This window comes from Cokeromyces recurvatus (genome assembly GCF_025118155.1).
Source record: "Cokeromyces recurvatus strain NRRL 2243 chromosome Unknown BX663scaffold_17, whole genome shotgun sequence".
NCBI lineage: Eukaryota > Fungi > Mucoromycota > Mucoromycetes > Mucorales > Mucoraceae > Cokeromyces > Cokeromyces recurvatus.
In genome coordinates, this window is record NW_026251403.1 from 571132 (window position 1) to 588400 (window position 17269).

Here is a 17269-nt window from a genome sequence, read left to right on the forward strand (position 1 = left end):
AACCTTCGATGTAATTATAATAAATAAGCAAATAAGGCTAATATTTTTGTGTTATCGAAAAAAAAAACTACTTTTGTCTTTACACTCCAAGAACCTTGAAGTTGAAGCTTCTGTAGATCATATACACTTGATTATTATGTTCTTGTACTAGGCTCTCTTTGACAAATACAGGCAGCACGATCTTACTGATATTTGCAAATATCCAATGGAAAGAATCCTTTGGTAGAGTTGCAAATAGTCGAAAAAAAAAAGACTCTCTTAGCATCGTAGTGTATTTGTTTAGATAATTTTTTTTTCTAAGAGAGTGAGTGGTTGAATAAAAACAAGAGATAAAGAGAAAGTTCAGATGTAAATAGGATTGAAATATAAAAGATGATGTTACATATGTCTAAGTAGTCGTTCAAATTATATGACTAAGCCAAATATTCATATATCTACTTGATTTTGATGATAAATATGGCATATTAAACAAAGAAGTCATTAAAAAGGAATTTCAGGACAAAGATTTATTTTTATTATCATTTAAAATCATATTAAAATGCTTGAAGTTATTAACTTTAAATAATGCTGAACAATAATGATAATATGTAATATATAGGATATATTAACGTAAACAGAAATAATCAATCTCTGTTTTAGTTTTATAGCTAATATTAAAGTGAACTTCTTTTTGAGAATTTAAATTCTGATATAGTAAGGTATGCTTTATCTATTTATTCAATGCTAAATTTTCTTTATTTAAAACAAAGTTCGGTTTGATTTAATTTTGTCCTAAAGAATGTTAAAATTGTTTCGAAAATACTTATAAAGTTACATTCCTTTATTAACATAAACTGCTTTTTTCTTTAAACAATAAAAGTTTAAAACAAAAAAAAAATAAAAATAATATGAATATCTTCATTTCAACCGTTAAACGTACATTTCCCCCTGATTTTTATTTTAATTATCATTTTTCATCATCATTAATTATCTTTTTTTTTTCTTTTTTATATAAATCCATTTAACTATTTTTGAATTAAATTATCATAATAATACAAGTTAGTGGTTATGGCCGATATTATTGCATCACCTACTCCACAGAAGAAGGTATTTGGAAATTTTTCAAATAAAAAGCAGAAGTCACCCATGTTGTCTCCTGGAAATCGACGCCGAAAAGAGGTTGGTGATTATTGGTTGGGAAAAACATTGGGCAGAGGTTCATCAGGTGCCACAAATCACAAAATAATAATATGACTATTATTTATTTACATATAATCTATAGGTCGTGTTAAAATTGGTATCCATAAAATTACAGGAGAAAAAGTGGCTATCAAAATTATACCTAAAGCTCATTTAGCTACCAACGCGTCAGTTGAAAGGGCGGTAAAAAGAGAAATTGCAGTTATGAAACTAATAAATCATCCAAATATCATGAGCCTATTAGATGTTATTGACTTGTCTGATTCACCAAATTTGTAAGTAGTATAAATAATTACTTGATTAGCTAATAATATGATTTGATTAGATATTTGGTCTTAGAATTTGTTGAAGGAGGAGAATTATTTGAACATTTAGTTTCTAAAGGAAAATTATCAGAATCAGAGACTAGAAAGCATTTTCAACAGATTATTATTGGTTTAGATTATTGTCACCGTCATTTAATCTGGTATACTTCTTTTGTTTATGATTGCCTTTTTTTTTTGAATTAATTATAAAAAAAAATAGTCATAGAGATCTGAAGCCAGAAAATTTACTACTTGACCGGAATAAAAATATCAAAATTGCAGATTTTGGGATGGCTTCCTTACAACCTACTGGCCAAATGTTAGAGACTAGTTGCGGGTAAAACCTATTTTTTTTAATGCAAAATACGGACTAATTAATATTATATTTCAGATCGCCACATTATGCAAGTCCAGAAATTGTGAATGTAAAATAAATATATTTTTTAAAATCCGTGCGATTTAACAGTATTTATTTTATTTTTTTTATTTTATTTTTTTTTATTTTATTTTATTTTTTTTTTTTTTGCATTGTTAGGGCATTCCTTATAATGGTTCAGCTTCTGATATTTGGTCTTGTGGGGTTATATTATTTGCTTTATTATGTGGACATTTACCATTTGATGATGATAATATACGTCAACTATTGAACAAAGTAAAAATTGGAAAGTACAAAATACCGGATCATATTTCAAATGAGGCGAAAGATTTAATTACAAAGATCTTGGTTATCAATCCTGAAAAAAGGCTTACAGTAATAAATACAATTATTATATGTGATTACTTACTAATAAAAAAAATTATAGATGAGTCAAGTACAATCTCATCCTTGGTTTACTGTTGATCCTCCTCCTAATATAACTACTTTACCTGACCCACCAACTGCTGAAGAAATTGGACGACCAATAGCAAGTTCATCTGAAATCGATGATCGAATTTTAGAAACACTTAAAGTTTTATGGACAGACTTATCAACTGAAAATGTCATTAAAGCTTTATTAAATTCTGAGTAGGTTTAAAAATTTGATAAAATACATTTGTATATATTTTTTAATAATAGTTTACACAAAGGTACAATATGCAAAAAGTGACATATGTATTACTTCAGAGACATGCTACTTCTTATTGGCAACAAGAAAGGGATGATGATATTCGATCAGGTATATATATATATATCTACATGTATTTAAAAAAAGATCAAAAATGATATTAACTAAATTTATATATTTTCTATATAACAAAAGTATCCTCACCAGCAAAACGACGTCGTCCAGCTACAATATGTGCAGTACCAAATGGAAAAGAAATATTCTTAGGTTTAGATCATATAATGTCAAACTTAGGTGAACAGGATAAGACGCCAAAATCCAATCAAATGGCATTTAACATTCATCATAAAGTATCACCTCCACTTGCATTATCTCAAGATTCTAACAGCAGAGCTTTAAATTCTGCTGCTTCTCCAATGGATATTGATGATATCCCTTTGCCTGTAAGACCTAAATCTGTCACAATTCGTACTGAAAAAGTACCTAATACACAAAATCAATGGACTTTTTCACCCGTTATACAACGTCGTCGAAACATATGGTAAGGTTTCTTTAATATTTTTTATTTTTTTTTTAATTTAATTGTAGACTTACACGTATGAAATATATTGCAGGCGCTCACCTATATTGGCTCGACCAACTACAAATAAAATTTTTTCAGGAGCATTTGATACTGCTTCCCTAAATCGTAATTCGTATATGTCCGTTAATAATCATTATGCTATGCCTCAATCTCAGATTACAAACACAAATAATCCTCAATCAACATTAGATAAACTTTCACAGCAACGCAAGCAGATCTATCAATTCCCTTCACTTCAACAACAAGATTCAAAATTAAACAGATTTATGAACATGTGGCAAAGAAATCATCGAGTAGAGCCTAACATTTCGTTTCAAAATGGACCACATCCTTTTAGATTGTCTCTTCCTCAGCAACCAAGGCAGACGCCATTTGGTAGGAAAACATTAGAATCCAGCTCATCTGTCTGGAAAGATACCACCACACGAAATTCATTGATATTGCCTTATCCTCAAAATTATGATCAACAACAGCAACTATCATCTCCTTCTACACAGAACTATGCTCAAAAATTCTTGCCATCAGTAATTGAACCGTCTTTAATGGAGAGTCCAAAGTTATCTTCTTGGTTGCCTGGACTTTTCCATTTTAAGCAACCTAAGGTTTGTTCATTAGAATGCGAGGCCAAAGATGAAAGAGAAGCTATTGGAAAGATCACTCAGATATTAAAAGATGTAATAATAGGAGATGTCAATAATTGCAAGTATTATAGTTTAACTAATTTACAATTTTTATTATTTGTTATTTTTAGTGTTTAGAGGGTTCAATTATTGAAAAACAGGACCCTGATGGAAGAATTAGAAGAAAAGGAGAAATGAAATTATCTCACCGTAAGTTTGCAAAATATTAATTTCTTGTATAATCTAATTTCATATATGCTTATTATCCGACATTAGACATCAAGCCAATTTTATTGCGATTTAAGCTAGAAATACATCAGCTCCAAACAACACTACGAAAGCGAATCTATCGAATAAGTTTTATTCAGCAACAAGGTATATAATTTTACATGTGTATATCTACATATAGTCTGAGTACGTAAATATATTTATTTACTCAATTTAATTTTAGGTGATGCTATGGCTCTCGTAGCAGCAGTGAAACTTCTTGATCAAATACTTCAGTCATATGAACAAGAAGCTGAATTAGTTGCCACAGCTAATGGTTGGAATATTCGTGAAAGTATAGCGATGTAAAAATTGTTATTAAAAGATATAAGAGAATGACAATAAAGAATTTATTAAACTTAATATTTGATTATTTTAACTGTGTCAGTAAATATTATGTACATATTATAATATATAAAAAAAAAAAGTTGATATATTTTTAATATCTTGTTTCTCCACCAATACCTCCAAACTTGAAATAATTTGTTTGCAGATTCGGCACTACACTATCAAAGTCTTCTGTAATTGCATCCGGTTCACCTTGGAGATGTGTAAAGTCCATACAAGCCTGTCCTTTTGGTGAAATATAGAATTCAGGTTTTATCCATGTATTAGCATAACTTAATGTTGAATGTTTAGCTAAATCCCAGGGATGTCCAGGGATAAAATGATTTTTATCTGTGATTTTAAGTAGATTAGCGTGAACAAACAATACATGATCTTTATCCGAATTATTCAAATTAGGAGCATATTGGAGCATAGTATGACCGCAAAATCTATTTTCAGTCATTGTACCCGCCATTCCTACAAAGGCTTCTACCATATGATAAGGAGCATTTAAAGCCTTCCATGCATATTTAAATGTATCTTTATCTCCATTTAAAAATTGAAAATAGACATCATGGTTTTTTTGCATATACCATACAAGTTGAAGAGGTAACCATGATTTTTCTTTATCAATAACTATTTGCCCAGACTATAAGAGAGAGAGAGAGAGAAAAAAACAAAGTTTAGCTTCCTTTTATAATGATATGCGATACAATGTTTACCTCTTGTTCCCATTCATCTTCACAAGCAATATCCAAAATATCAAAAATTTTATTTTCGCCATGCGTTTTCCTATTATTAATTCATGTGTCAATACGATTGACTAGAAGATTTCTTGAAAGAAACAAAAACTATTACCAAAAATCTGGCCAAAATAGCGCACCTGTACTTTTATATACTGGCATATCAAATAAAAATGTTGGATCATTAGCAGGAATGTTATCTGAATCAAGATATAAGACTTCTTTAAATCTAGAATTGATAATTACTGATGCTTTAATTTGGAATCTAAACAATTTTTATGTCAAGATATTATTTGTATACATATTATACGTCATATAATTAACTTACTGTTTATCTGCATCTCGCCTTTGATTTATTGGTCTAATCAACTTAGAGTCAGATAAATTTCTTAAAATAACTCCCAAATTTTCTAATTCATTTCTTATAACAGCTGAAGGGTTTTCGTCTCCCAAATGCCACACTTCAATATTCAATTTACAGTGATGCATATTTTTTAATAATCTGATACTTGCTAATGTTCGTTGAAAAGTATCTTTATTGCCTGCAACAAATACAATGCCTTTGCCGCTAAAATTGCCTTCTGTCATTTGGGATTCTTTGACATTTGATATAAATTTTTGCCATCGTTTTTTATAAACCTCTATTGTAGCATCGCTTAGATGTTCCCAGAGCTCAACATGTGCATTCGTATGATTTGGATCTGTATTTCGTAGTACTATATTAGTTTTACATATGTCAGATGTTGGATGTTTTAGTGTTTTTTTTTCTGAAATTACTGAAATTCCTTCTTTCTGCTCAATTTGATTTGTTATTGTAGGAAAATTAGTTGAAATAATATATATACAATAAATAAGAAAAGTTATTAAAAATAAAATCAATACACGGCTCTTAGACCGTAAACTGTTATTAATGAGTAAAACCATTTTCTTTTTTTTTTTTTTTTTTTTTTTTTTTTTTTTTTTTTTTTGCTTTAAAGAAGGAAAATAAATTTTGAGTTTTAATTTTTAAAATTGTCATTTATAGCAATTTACTCTATAAATTTGATTCATATTGATGCGTCATTTTTTTTTTATTGTTTACAGTGCTTTACATTTCAAAATACCAATGTTGTCGAAACGAAGACTGAAGAGGTGATACGTGCTTTTTGAGCCATACTTTATTTTCTTTTAAATATAATAAAATAAAAATCTTTCTTTACTATCCTATATCTTTCCGGCTAACCATATATTTAACTTTTTTTTTTAGGGAAAGTTTAACTATGATGATAATAATGAGATAATTATAAAATAACCTGATAGGATCAACAAAAGATGTGCTTGTACCATGAGTGGGTATGTATCACATCGGAAGTCTTTGTTCCGCCAACAACGATATTGCTTATCGTTCCTAACACAATCCCATTTGCCTCTACTTTGACTTTCAATATGATACATTTTTTCGCAGAAGAATAAATTAATTTACTTCTTATTGTACTTGACGATGATTGTGATGAGGTCTTGTGATAGAATTTTTAAAAATATTTGGATTTAGGCTCTGATTAGCATGTTTCTTGACATCTCCTACAGAGTGTCTTCGTTTAACGATATTTGTACTTGATGTTGCTTATAAAGATTAAGCTTGAGAGCTATTTGTATCAATTTCTGCACCTTCCATTACCCATTTGGTCTGATTTTATATAGTTGCTGGTCTGTTCGATGTAAATTGGTTTCAAGAACCTAGATATGTTAGGAATAAAATATAATATTCCAGTAAATCTTGTCGAATTGACGTAGTGCTTTTGATAAATTCAAATATTATTCTTATTGGATATATATCCTCATCTTTATTTTGACTTAAAAATAATTGATTTGATTTGAGCTTCCTTGAGAGCTCTTACATAGATGCGAATACTTAACCCTAAATCGTCTATCTTCAAAACCATATCCCTATATTGTAACCGTCCAATATTAAGCCTTAGTTTCTAAATAGTGGCCATATATAGTAGCTGTTGAATAGAAGTAATATTCTGCATACTTGATCGAATAAACTTTCTTTTCTAATATAAGTATATGCTATAAAAGCATTATATCAGGTTTATATGTAAATAAAATGAGATGTTTATTCAATCAAATATATAGAATATTATTTTTATTCAAAAGAGACAAAAGTGATTTGTGAGACTTAGTCATGGGTTAAACTTTTTATTAGAAAGAAAAAATTATATACAGTGCTAACGGTACCAAATGGCGGCTTTGCCAAACTTAAATGACAGCTTTACCAAACTCAAATGATGGTTCTGCAAGCTTCAATTGGCGGTTCTACTTATTTCATTTGGCGCTTTATTGTTTGGATGAATGAAAACAATTTATTTATAAAGCTACTTTAGATGGGCTGTCTTTCTAAACATTTGCCAAAGACACTGACAGAGTGTTGAATGATATTTCGAAGATGGTGGATGGGGACATTGTTACTGGCTTCCTTTATTCTAGTCCGTAAATCTTCCTTATCCTCGAACTGGCTACGTCTTATTTTGGATGATTATTAACTCAAAACCGAATCAAAAAGCCAAATTCAACTTAGCACTCACGCCAAAATCAGTGTGTAAAAAGTGTAGACATATTAAGAATGACGACGTGCTTGATTTAGTATTTACGGAACAACTGGGAAGCTTTTTTTTTCACACTACAATAATTAATGTCAGCATCCATCTGAACATTTACTGTATTGATTACAGTGCATTATATACACAACTAAACCATTTTTACTATCTGACAAGTTTGACAGTAAAGTTTTTAGATCCAATTACATTAAAGATCGCCTATTCTTTTCTATCTAGTATTCCAAAGCTGTACAATTCATCTTTTGATTTGCTTGTTGAAGACGAACATAACCATATAATCATGGATCAAGTAGTCAGCTCTCATAGCAGAAAAGCCCATTGTTGTAAAAAGGTTTAGCAGCCGCAATACATACAGCAGAGAAAAAAGAAGGACCCCTTCGCATATCAGAGAAGCGATAGAAAATGTAAAGAAATTGAAAACACTGTATTTTGAACAACAAGAAGAAAAAAAAGGGCCGTACTGAAAATGAAGTTATCCTTACCCCCCTGACCGATATAATAGAGAAGAAGATGTACCAATTAAGCAATATTAATAGTGATATACTATTGAAAGAAGTACAAAGTAAATAAGACGCAGAAGATAATATCAAAAACATCATATCACACAAGTTACTGGAAGCAGTTATTGTTTTTCAGAAAAACTGGATATTTGCAACACAGTTTGAAGCCTATAACCGAAATAATTCATACATTGACGAATCTACCATGACAACTTTAATGGACAAGTATCCAAGCAATCTTGTCGTTAAGGTGAAAAACAAGACGGAGAAAGGAAAATCATGATTCGAATTATTAATATTTTGGGGTAGGTTTTAGATGCTGTTGACTGGTGGGCTATGTGGCAGCAAGGTGTCGAATGATGTTGTGCCCTTTTTGGGATCAACTTTGCCGCTGAAGGAACTAGTTCATTGAGATTCTTTTCAAGCGAGAACATATATGTAAATTGCCATGATGATGGCGTGAAAGCACACTTTCAAGTAAGGAATCTAAGAGACTGGACAAAACTGTCATCATCATTGGAATGAATCTACATCAGTAGTCGATTTCACAAAAAAGACTTTGCCGCTGTAAACCCACTAAATATAAGGAATAGTACCCCATTGATATCGCTGATATCGATTATTCTGAATCACAATTCTCATCAAAAATATTCAAGAATGAACAGTACGAAGTGATTTTGAAGCTTCTCAAAGCTTCACAAATATTAAAGAACTGGCTATACCGTGATCGAATTAAGAGTTTCGCCTCAATCAAAGAAAGATTGGTCGCAAACAAAGGAAGCAAAGATTTGATAGCTCTAGCAAAATACATGTGTAAAGTAAAGAAAAGGAACAAGAATCCGCTGGAGTTGATTATAGCTAACAAAGTTGTATATATCTCTGCAAAACTACATGCACATATTCAAAAACAAAACAAAAATCACTCAATTGCTACAAATTGAAATTCAAACTATATGTCTATAACCACTTGTACAATACAATCAAATAAATCATTAAAGGCAGCTATTGATAATAATAGTATGAATCCGGGAACCAAAACTGTTACTTAATGATATTACTTATATCATGATGCATAATAAAATGATTTTATAAGATGCACTCATATACTGATTTTGGCGTGAGTGCTAAGTTGAATTTGGCTTTTTGATTCGGTTTTGAGTTAATAATCATCCAAAATAAGACGTAGCCAGTTCGAGGATAAGGAAGATTTACGGACTAGAATAAAGGAAGCCAGTAACAATGTCCCCATCCACCATCTTCGAAATATCATTCAACACTCTGTCAGTGTCTTTGGCAAATGTTTAGAAAGACAGCCCATCTAAAGTAGCTTTATAAATAAATTGTTTTCATTCATCCAAACAATAAAGCGCCAAATGAAATAAGTAGAACCGCCAATTGAAGCTTGCAGAACCATCATTTGAGTTTGGTAAAGCTGTCATTTAAGTTTGGCAAAGCCGCCATTTGGTACCGTTAACACTGTATGGCAAAAACTATCTGGATAGATATACTTTTCTTGTGGCTATATATTAAATTTATAGATACTTTATTTCATTGGTGTTGTATTATATATTGACCTCTTCATGATATTGTCAACAATAATGTTGGAGCTTAGGTAAATTAAACTAAATAAGAATAAGAATAAGAATAAAGCGAAATAAAGACAAAATAAAGACAAAAGAGATAACACTTTTAGACATGTAGTACAATATTTATTAAGTAGGATGTTATGAGTTAAGTACCAAATTATTTATTACGACATATCGAGTATTTATATTTTTAAGAATCAAGATAAGAAGTAAACAAAGATATAAAATAGAACAATAAAAGATAATTTTAAAATATGACCTGATATTAGTTTATACACAAGAATAATCATATACATATCTTATGTTTAACATATCTGATATGTTCAGATCGGATTATAAGAAGATCAGGACAGGTTTAATTTGAAACTTAGACATTTCAGTTAGCTTATCCTCAGCTTAATATTCAAATTGTTTTTTTTTTAAAGAATTTCATTGTATTAAATTTATATTTTGTAGATCAAATGTATCATGGACTGTTCATAGAATTAACATAATGTTTATCCTTTCTAGAACAAGATAGTATATTTTTAAATGTAATGTTTTATTTATTTTTACAAGAATAGCTATAGTATGTATATAGAATTAGAGACGATGATTTATATGTAGATAATTTATTATTATTATCTAATTGAACTAAAATATAGATAATAGCCATGCCGTGCCCAAATTCTTATTTGCTATTTACTATCTATGTCTGAAATAGTCGAACCTGTCTAAAAATCTCGATATTTTAGCTTTGATGTTGGCCTTTCTTTTTCAATAAATAATAACACTTTTATTGAAAATTAACTTGAAATGATACCTTTTTTAAAAGATAAAATATTCTAATAAAGTTTTGTTTGATAATCTATTATATTTATTTTACACGTATTAGATATAAACCAATAATTCAATTAATCTAATCATAAATCTATTTCAAATAATATTAGGAGATATGTTTATTTAAAGTCTATTATTAATGAGAACACATATAGTAATCAGTTATTTAATTTTTTATAATAATCTATTCTACCCATTGACTCCTATTCTAAATGTATCTTTTTTTAAATTATTTAGCAATCTATAAAGGTCAACTTATTAATTGTAGTAGCAAGAAAACAGGTAATTTTATGTTATGGACTATTTATTATTTCTGAAAATTAATAAAGTATGGATTTTTATTATTTAGAATAAAAGGGAATGTTAACCCACATTTGTTAGCTGAATAAAATCGTTAAGTTAATAAAAATTATAAGCACTAATCAAGGTATTCAAAAGTTTGTAAGATTGTACTTTCAATGGATTTGTTAGCTGTGATGAGGTATGGGTGCATTAAAATGGCAAGTTTTTCTAAATGCTTGTTCAAGGTATTATTTGAGAGAATTTGAATAGATTCATCAGTATTAAACAAAGCTAACAGTTCAAGGAGGACTTTATTTATGTTCTCATTATTGCTGGCCTCTAAAGATTCAACAACTATATCCCTATTTAAGCAAGCTTTTCGACCTTTTTGAAGAACGTTAATTCCGATAGTACTAAAAATTCTTGCAGCAGGATTCATGCCCTTATCGAAATCTGCTAATGTAAATATTGAATATGGTTGGCATTGGTGGCTTTGGGTGATAGAGCCTGAAGCGCGACAAAGATAGTAAGTGGATGCGTCGTCAAAATGTGTGTTTAGTTGTCGTAATTGCCCTAAGAAGTAACTGTTGTAAATTGATATACATTTTTTGTCTTTAGCTAAGGCTAACGCTCGGTCCACTGATTGCTTGTCAAGATATATACTTATAGATAATGAGTCATATCGCTGATTTAGATCCATATGCATAGTTGCTCCTACTACCGGCTTTTCTGCTTTATCTATGCGAATGGACGAGGTAACAAGTATATTACAAGAGAGGGTTCCAATTACCAACTTTTCCCCATCATTACTGTGCATAGTTGTTGGCCATATGTTGTTGTATTTAGTAATGATCGGAGGTGGAAGAGAGGTCTTCACTGAACTTTGCTTCTTCGCTCCAAAAAGTTCCCTATGTATATCAGTACTTTTTGTACGGCCGGAGGGCTCAGAAGTGTTGATCATAATAGCTTTTTATTGGCATGGTTTAAAAGTATGCAGCCCGCTAAAAGTTGTGAAGCTACCTGCTTCATATTGCTATACATTAACCAGTCAGTATTCAATAAATTACAAAGACTGTCAGATATTTCCATAAAATTTCGTGTATTCAGCAATTTTTTATATGGTGATTGAGAGATTACAGTTTCTAATTCATGAGGATGATTAGTTAAGCAACGACCACATGTATTAAAGGTAGAATCGACATCAAAATATCGTTTTTTAGAAGGTACTGTAGGACTAATAAGTGAAGATGTTGATATAAATTTATCTACAGCGGTAAGGTGAGCTAAAACATTGGCTTCTTCACCACGTTCATTAGTTAATTTATATGGCTTTAAATGCAATGTATCTACAATATAAAGTGTTTGTTTCTTATCGTCTTCTTCACTTTTCATTTTTTGACATGCAAACAAGATAGATTCTTCATAAGAACGCTTATTGTTATGTCTAGTTTGAATGATGCTCTCGGATTTACAATCTTCAATTGACAAAGTGGTAGATATTGTAATAGGTTCGTGTTGAGGATTATCATGCTCATCACTTGGATTTATTTCCGATCGCTTTTCTTCGCTATTATCACTATAAAAAGTTTTACAAAAAAAAAGAAGAGAGTGAGATTTAGAGCTTATGTCACATCATATCTAATCGGCAAACTCATTTTTATTTGCTACTTACTTGTCAGTCTCGATTATATGGATAGATATGTGATTATCAAGTTCATCAAGACTTATAAAAAATGAATTACAGCATGGACATCCATATACATCACAACCTACTGGTTGATCTGATTGTTTTATTTGTTGCTTACAAGGTCTACCCTTAAAATCTGTTTCTAAACTGAGTGAATGAGTTTTTAGATGCTGTCTAAGTTTTTGTTTTGTACTGAATGTTTTATCATTTTTACAAACATTGCAAACTAAATAAATGTTGGATGGTTTAGCTAACATCTCACTACAAAATGTAAAGAGTAAAAAAGCACTTGAAATAAAATAAAAAGTTATCAGCTAATATTAAGAATAAAGTTAGGCGCGTCTCCAACCAAATGTATTTTTAGTGACGTCAGAATAGACTTTCTTGTTTCAAATTGTAAATTACATTTGCCTTATTTATAACATTGCAGCAAAAAAAAAAAAAAAAAAAAAAAAAAAAAAAAAAAAAAAAAAAAAAATAGCTATCATGAATAAGTAAACAATTAAGGAATTGCTATAACTGGGCGGCTGATTAAGTTTTAAGGGGTATAAGTTAAAGTTTGAAATATAAATAAAAATCAATTGAAATATTAATTAGAGTTATTTGAAAAAAAAAAAAAAGTAAAATAAAAAGGTTAGCGAGAGTGATAGATAATAATATAATAAATACTACGTACCTATTAAGTAAAGGATGCGAAATCGTTATAGAGACCGCATACATTTAAGAAGATCTTTGAAATTCAGGAGGTTTTTTATTTTTATGTTGTGATATGTATGTAAAAATGTTATTTATGTTTTTAGCAGCCATCACATTACAATTCCATACCATACTGCAAGAGTTACACTTGAGTACAGAATGAAGTTTACGTTTCGATTTGTTTGTAGTATTATTTGTTTAGTTTCGATTTTTACAATGACTACATGTTTGACTAGTCAAATATTCATCAACATAGATAAAAGTGTTTCCTTTTAATTCTTTAGACATTTTCTTAATTGCATCAGTTATCCATCTAGTAGGAGCAGGAAGTCTTCCTTTTGTAGAGTTACCAAATTTAGCATCACCAAAGGCAATAATTCTTTTCTTTGATAAGCTGGTGGTCTGGTTATCTTTAAGAGCAGTAGGGATCCTTTTCTTCTTTTTAGAGTTTTGCCTTTTTCTCCGATAACATTATCTTGGCTGTATTTTAGACTATCATAAAATATTCTTTTGGCAATTTTATGAGTAGCTTTTTGCTTTTTGATATAAGTTTTAAAGTTAAGTTTAATTAACCTGTTTACAACATAACATATGAGTATAAAATTGATATGTAGTGTAGAATAGCAAGTTATTATGCTTCTTACTAGCTGTCTTTGTTGTAATAATCAAATAGCATTTGATAATTTTTGAATCTATCAGATGCCGCTTTTGAAAAATCAGTTAAATCAAAAGTTTTAAATGAGGGTAATTTACTGATAATATTGAAATATGCTTGGTGTTTCTGTTGTTGGTTCATGCACTTTTGAGTTGCAAGGTTGTATCCAAACATATGATAGTATTCTTTGGTTGATGACTTTCGAATTCTTTCTTTCTTGTCCGAAGTACCAGAGTCAACAGCAGTAAAAATATCAGTTTGTCCAGGATCTATTCCCCAAATAAGTGCATTGTTGTTTTTGACATCATCAGCGGTAGTATTCTTCTCTGACTTTTTGGATTTCTTTTTTAAGTGAAATTCAAGAGAATAACCGTTTGTCTGAATTAAATTACTATGTTGATATACTTTTTAGTAGTTGGAAGTTGTAATAAGAAAAAAAAACTTACCATAATAATCTGTTATCATTATCAGTGTTCTTGTTTCGTTTAATACCTATTCTAGAAAAATCAAAAAGAGTTAAGTATTAATTTTAAGATCTGTTTCGTTAGAATATTCTCCTTCTATTTTTCTTTGTCATCCTTTACTACTTTCCTCGCAAGTTTCCAAAATGTTTGTTGATCTATTTGAACAGACTTGGCTTTGCAATCGTATAGTGGGAGTAGACCTTACCTTTTTTTTTCTTTGGTAGTAGGAACTGTGTCGATTGCCTTTCCTTTGCCTTTGTTTTTTTTAACAGGAGTAGTTTTAACTAGTAAAACTGTGAGTGTTGCTGTCAAAAAAAATTATAAATGATTATCTTGTTCGGTGGATTATTTTTCTTGGATGGTAGTACGCTCTGTTTCTTCATATCCTTTATATTTCTTGAATGATAAATATTCTTGACCTTAATTTACATTTATCAGTTTTTACTTTATTAATTCAATATAATGAAACTTACTTGTTCTCTTGCGAAGTTTTATTTATGGTTGAAAATAATCGTCAGAGACTTCTAGGAGTTCATCATAGTTGGTAGTAGCAGCAGCAGGTTTGGGAAGAGTTTTACTCGCTATTACAAAGACATCATGAGTGTGCATACTATTAAGTAATGATTTCCCTATTCTATTACATAGATTTTTTTTAAGAGTGACCCTCTCTTCCTTAGGGTAAGGGTGGGACTTCCTTTCACGTTTTATACTATGATAGCAATAACAGGTAGAGAAAAAAGAAAGAAAAGGTGATAAAAGAAAAAGTTTTACAGTTTTTATAAGCAGGCTTTGATATATTAAATGTTATCTGTTGTAATTATTTTAAAATATAAGGCCAAAACAAACCCTTTTGATACTGAATAATTACATACGGAATTCATAAAACATTTTCAACTGTATTATATTCTTTGAGTGAAGAAAGTATGTAATTGTAGTATTTTTAGAAAGTAAACGGATATCTAGTTGTTTAACTTTATTTTTTTTTATTTTTTTTTTTTTCAATTAATTACGTTTATCTTTGAAAATGAATGGAATTTCCATTTCAAATAACTTGAATTTGTATTTCAAAAAAATCGAATTCATATTTCAAATAATTTGGAAAACATGGTAACAAAAGCTTTCTGGTTATTGATGTCCTTTGTTGAACGCAGTGGATGCATACGTTGGTGACTTGGATGGCTCCCAAACGGTTATTTCACATACTGTCCCACTCACCCATACTAATGCCTCACTTGACGACATGCAATTATATGTCACCAAATGCACCGTCGGTTACAGATGCCTGAAACTATAGAAGATCCCCTGTCCTTCCTTTTAAACCAACTTCCTGCCAAGAAACCTGCCTCATCTCATTCCATCACCCCTTGGCACATTTGATGGCCCTCCATTTGCCTTATCCTTCATGAACTTGACCAGTTACAACATAATAAGTCGATTCTTCCTACCCCACCCAATACTGGTCAACGTCTCTTAGATTGGTTTCCTCCTTCTCCTACACTACCTGTCTAATTTTTACATTACACCTATCACACCCTTCCTTTCCTTTACGCTTTTCCTCTTGCTCCTAAAAAGATTTTTTCGTTCCTTATCCCTTTAAACTGATCAGGCCTGGACAAATTTGATGTATTTAATAACATCTCGTGCTCAAATGGGGTCATGTATTTTAAAATAAAAATTATCGTTTAATCGTAACAAAAGTTTTCCGTTGATCATTCTCTTTGAGTATAAAATGTTAAAAAGAGTGATCATGTTTCTAACTTTTAAGTTGTACATATTTTTTTTCACAAAGGTTATACAACAGTTTTTCAAACTAATCTTCGAAAGACTAGAATGAAAATTTGAAGAAAGTTCTTGATAATTTGTACAGTTATTCAAGTACTCTAAATGACCATGAACAAACAAAGAAACAAAATAATAAAGAACAGTTAGCTCATTTTCTTAAAAAAGGTTTATGATAATTTAAGGAGTTACTAAACAATATCACAAAAAATAAATTTTTATAAACAAATCTAAGGCGTGCATAACTTTACCAAATAGAAAAGTTATATTTGGATATTTTTAGCAGTATTATTTTTTTTTCAGGGTACTTTTTTAGTTAACTTTTTTTTTTTGCTCAGGTTAACTTTTTGGTTAATGTATTATACATTGCATTGTATTGGCTCAAAATAAGTGGTTGTTGTTGTATATTTTAATAATATAAGAAGACAAAGTAAGTTGTGAGACACTGGCACAATCGGGAATAATTTTACTAAAAAAAATTATATATCTTTATGTTATGTACAAATACAACACTACCCTCCATCAGGTTGTGATAACCGTTCATTTATTTATGATTGTTCCTTGTACATAACCTTTTACTACATCATTTAATAGTTGTATCCCTTAAAGATTTATCGTCGATCTTTAATTTTCGTTTTGATTCAGGTACCTGTTTGGAATATTCATTATAGTTTTGGAGCTCTTTATAGATTTATCAATTTTATGTAAAATTTCTTTGTTGTCTTTAGAGTATCTGTAAAATTCGAAGGTCTACTGTTTTTGTAGGGTTTATAACCTTTCCCTAATTTACGTCTCCAATATGTTTGATAGTAGATTCATGTACGATTTGATCAGGGGTAACCCAAGAATCGTCATTCTTGCTATAACCCTTCCATTGTACTTTATATTTTATGTTTTTACCGGTAGCCTTATGATCTAATATACCTTCTATTTTATATATTTCTTCATCTTTATTATTATTATCAATGCAATCTTGACTAATTTCTTTTCATTCAGAAGGTGAGTAATTTCTGGACATTAACATTCCAGTTTCGTCTTGAAGTATGTAAGAGCCGCCTCTTGTTTTGCGCACAACAGAGTAGGGGCCTTCATAACTTGGTGCTAAGGGCCCTTTTGGAGTTGGTATTTTTA

The 17269-nt window shown here is 30.0% G+C and overlaps 5 protein-coding genes across 5 annotated transcripts; 2 read left to right on the forward strand and 3 right to left on the reverse strand.

Moving 5' to 3' along the window:
• Nucleotides 1-1047: 1047 nt before the first annotated feature.
• BX663DRAFT_531790 (kinase-like domain-containing protein) lies at nt 1048-3075 on the forward strand (the record flags this gene model as incomplete). The annotated part of the gene is made up of 9 exons (XM_051530408.1): nt 1048-1204; nt 1262-1454; nt 1505-1645; nt 1705-1821; nt 1876-1909; nt 2020-2136; nt 2288-2490; nt 2553-2641; nt 2726-3075. The coding sequence occupies 9 exons, from the start codon at nt 1048-1050 to the stop codon at nt 3073-3075; spliced, it is 1401 nt and encodes a 466-aa protein (XP_051381743.1).
• A 1364-nt stretch (nt 3076-4439) lies between these two features.
• On the reverse strand, nt 4440-5559 carry BX663DRAFT_436888 (mannosyltransferase putative-domain-containing protein; the record flags this gene model as incomplete). The annotated part of the gene is made up of 5 exons (XM_051523207.1): nt 4440-4678; nt 4769-4976; nt 5050-5119; nt 5186-5335; nt 5399-5559. The coding sequence occupies 5 exons, from the start codon at nt 5557-5559 to the stop codon at nt 4440-4442; spliced, it is 828 nt and encodes a 275-aa protein (XP_051381744.1).
• Nucleotides 5560-7584: 2025 nt separating this feature from the next.
• Nucleotides 7585-10459, forward strand: BX663DRAFT_487462 (uncharacterized protein; the record flags this gene model as incomplete). The annotated part of the gene is made up of 9 exons (XM_051524746.1): nt 7585-7993; nt 8242-8420; nt 8480-8519; nt 8568-8647; nt 8764-8988; nt 9709-9782; nt 10213-10275; nt 10320-10324; nt 10401-10459. 9 exons carry the CDS (start codon nt 7585-7587, stop codon nt 10457-10459), a joined length of 1134 nt encoding a protein of 377 aa, XP_051381745.1.
• A 413-nt stretch (nt 10460-10872) lies between these two features.
• BX663DRAFT_513961 (uncharacterized protein) lies at nt 10873-12907 on the reverse strand. Its single transcript, XM_051528228.1, has 3 exons — nt 12530-12907; nt 11878-12433; nt 10873-11800 (listed from the first exon to the last, which is right to left on the reverse strand). The coding sequence occupies exons 1-3, from the start codon at nt 12799-12801 to the stop codon at nt 10994-10996; spliced, it is 1635 nt and encodes a 544-aa protein (XP_051381746.1). The 5' UTR covers nt 12802-12907; the 3' UTR covers nt 10873-10993.
• A 976-nt stretch (nt 12908-13883) lies between these two features.
• On the reverse strand, nt 13884-14204 carry BX663DRAFT_437004 (uncharacterized protein; the record flags this gene model as incomplete). The annotated part of the gene is made up of 1 exon (XM_051523210.1): nt 13884-14204. A coding segment is annotated over one exon (321 nt), but the record flags the coding sequence as incomplete, so codon positions are not given.
• Nucleotides 14205-17269: the final 3065 nt, after the last annotated feature.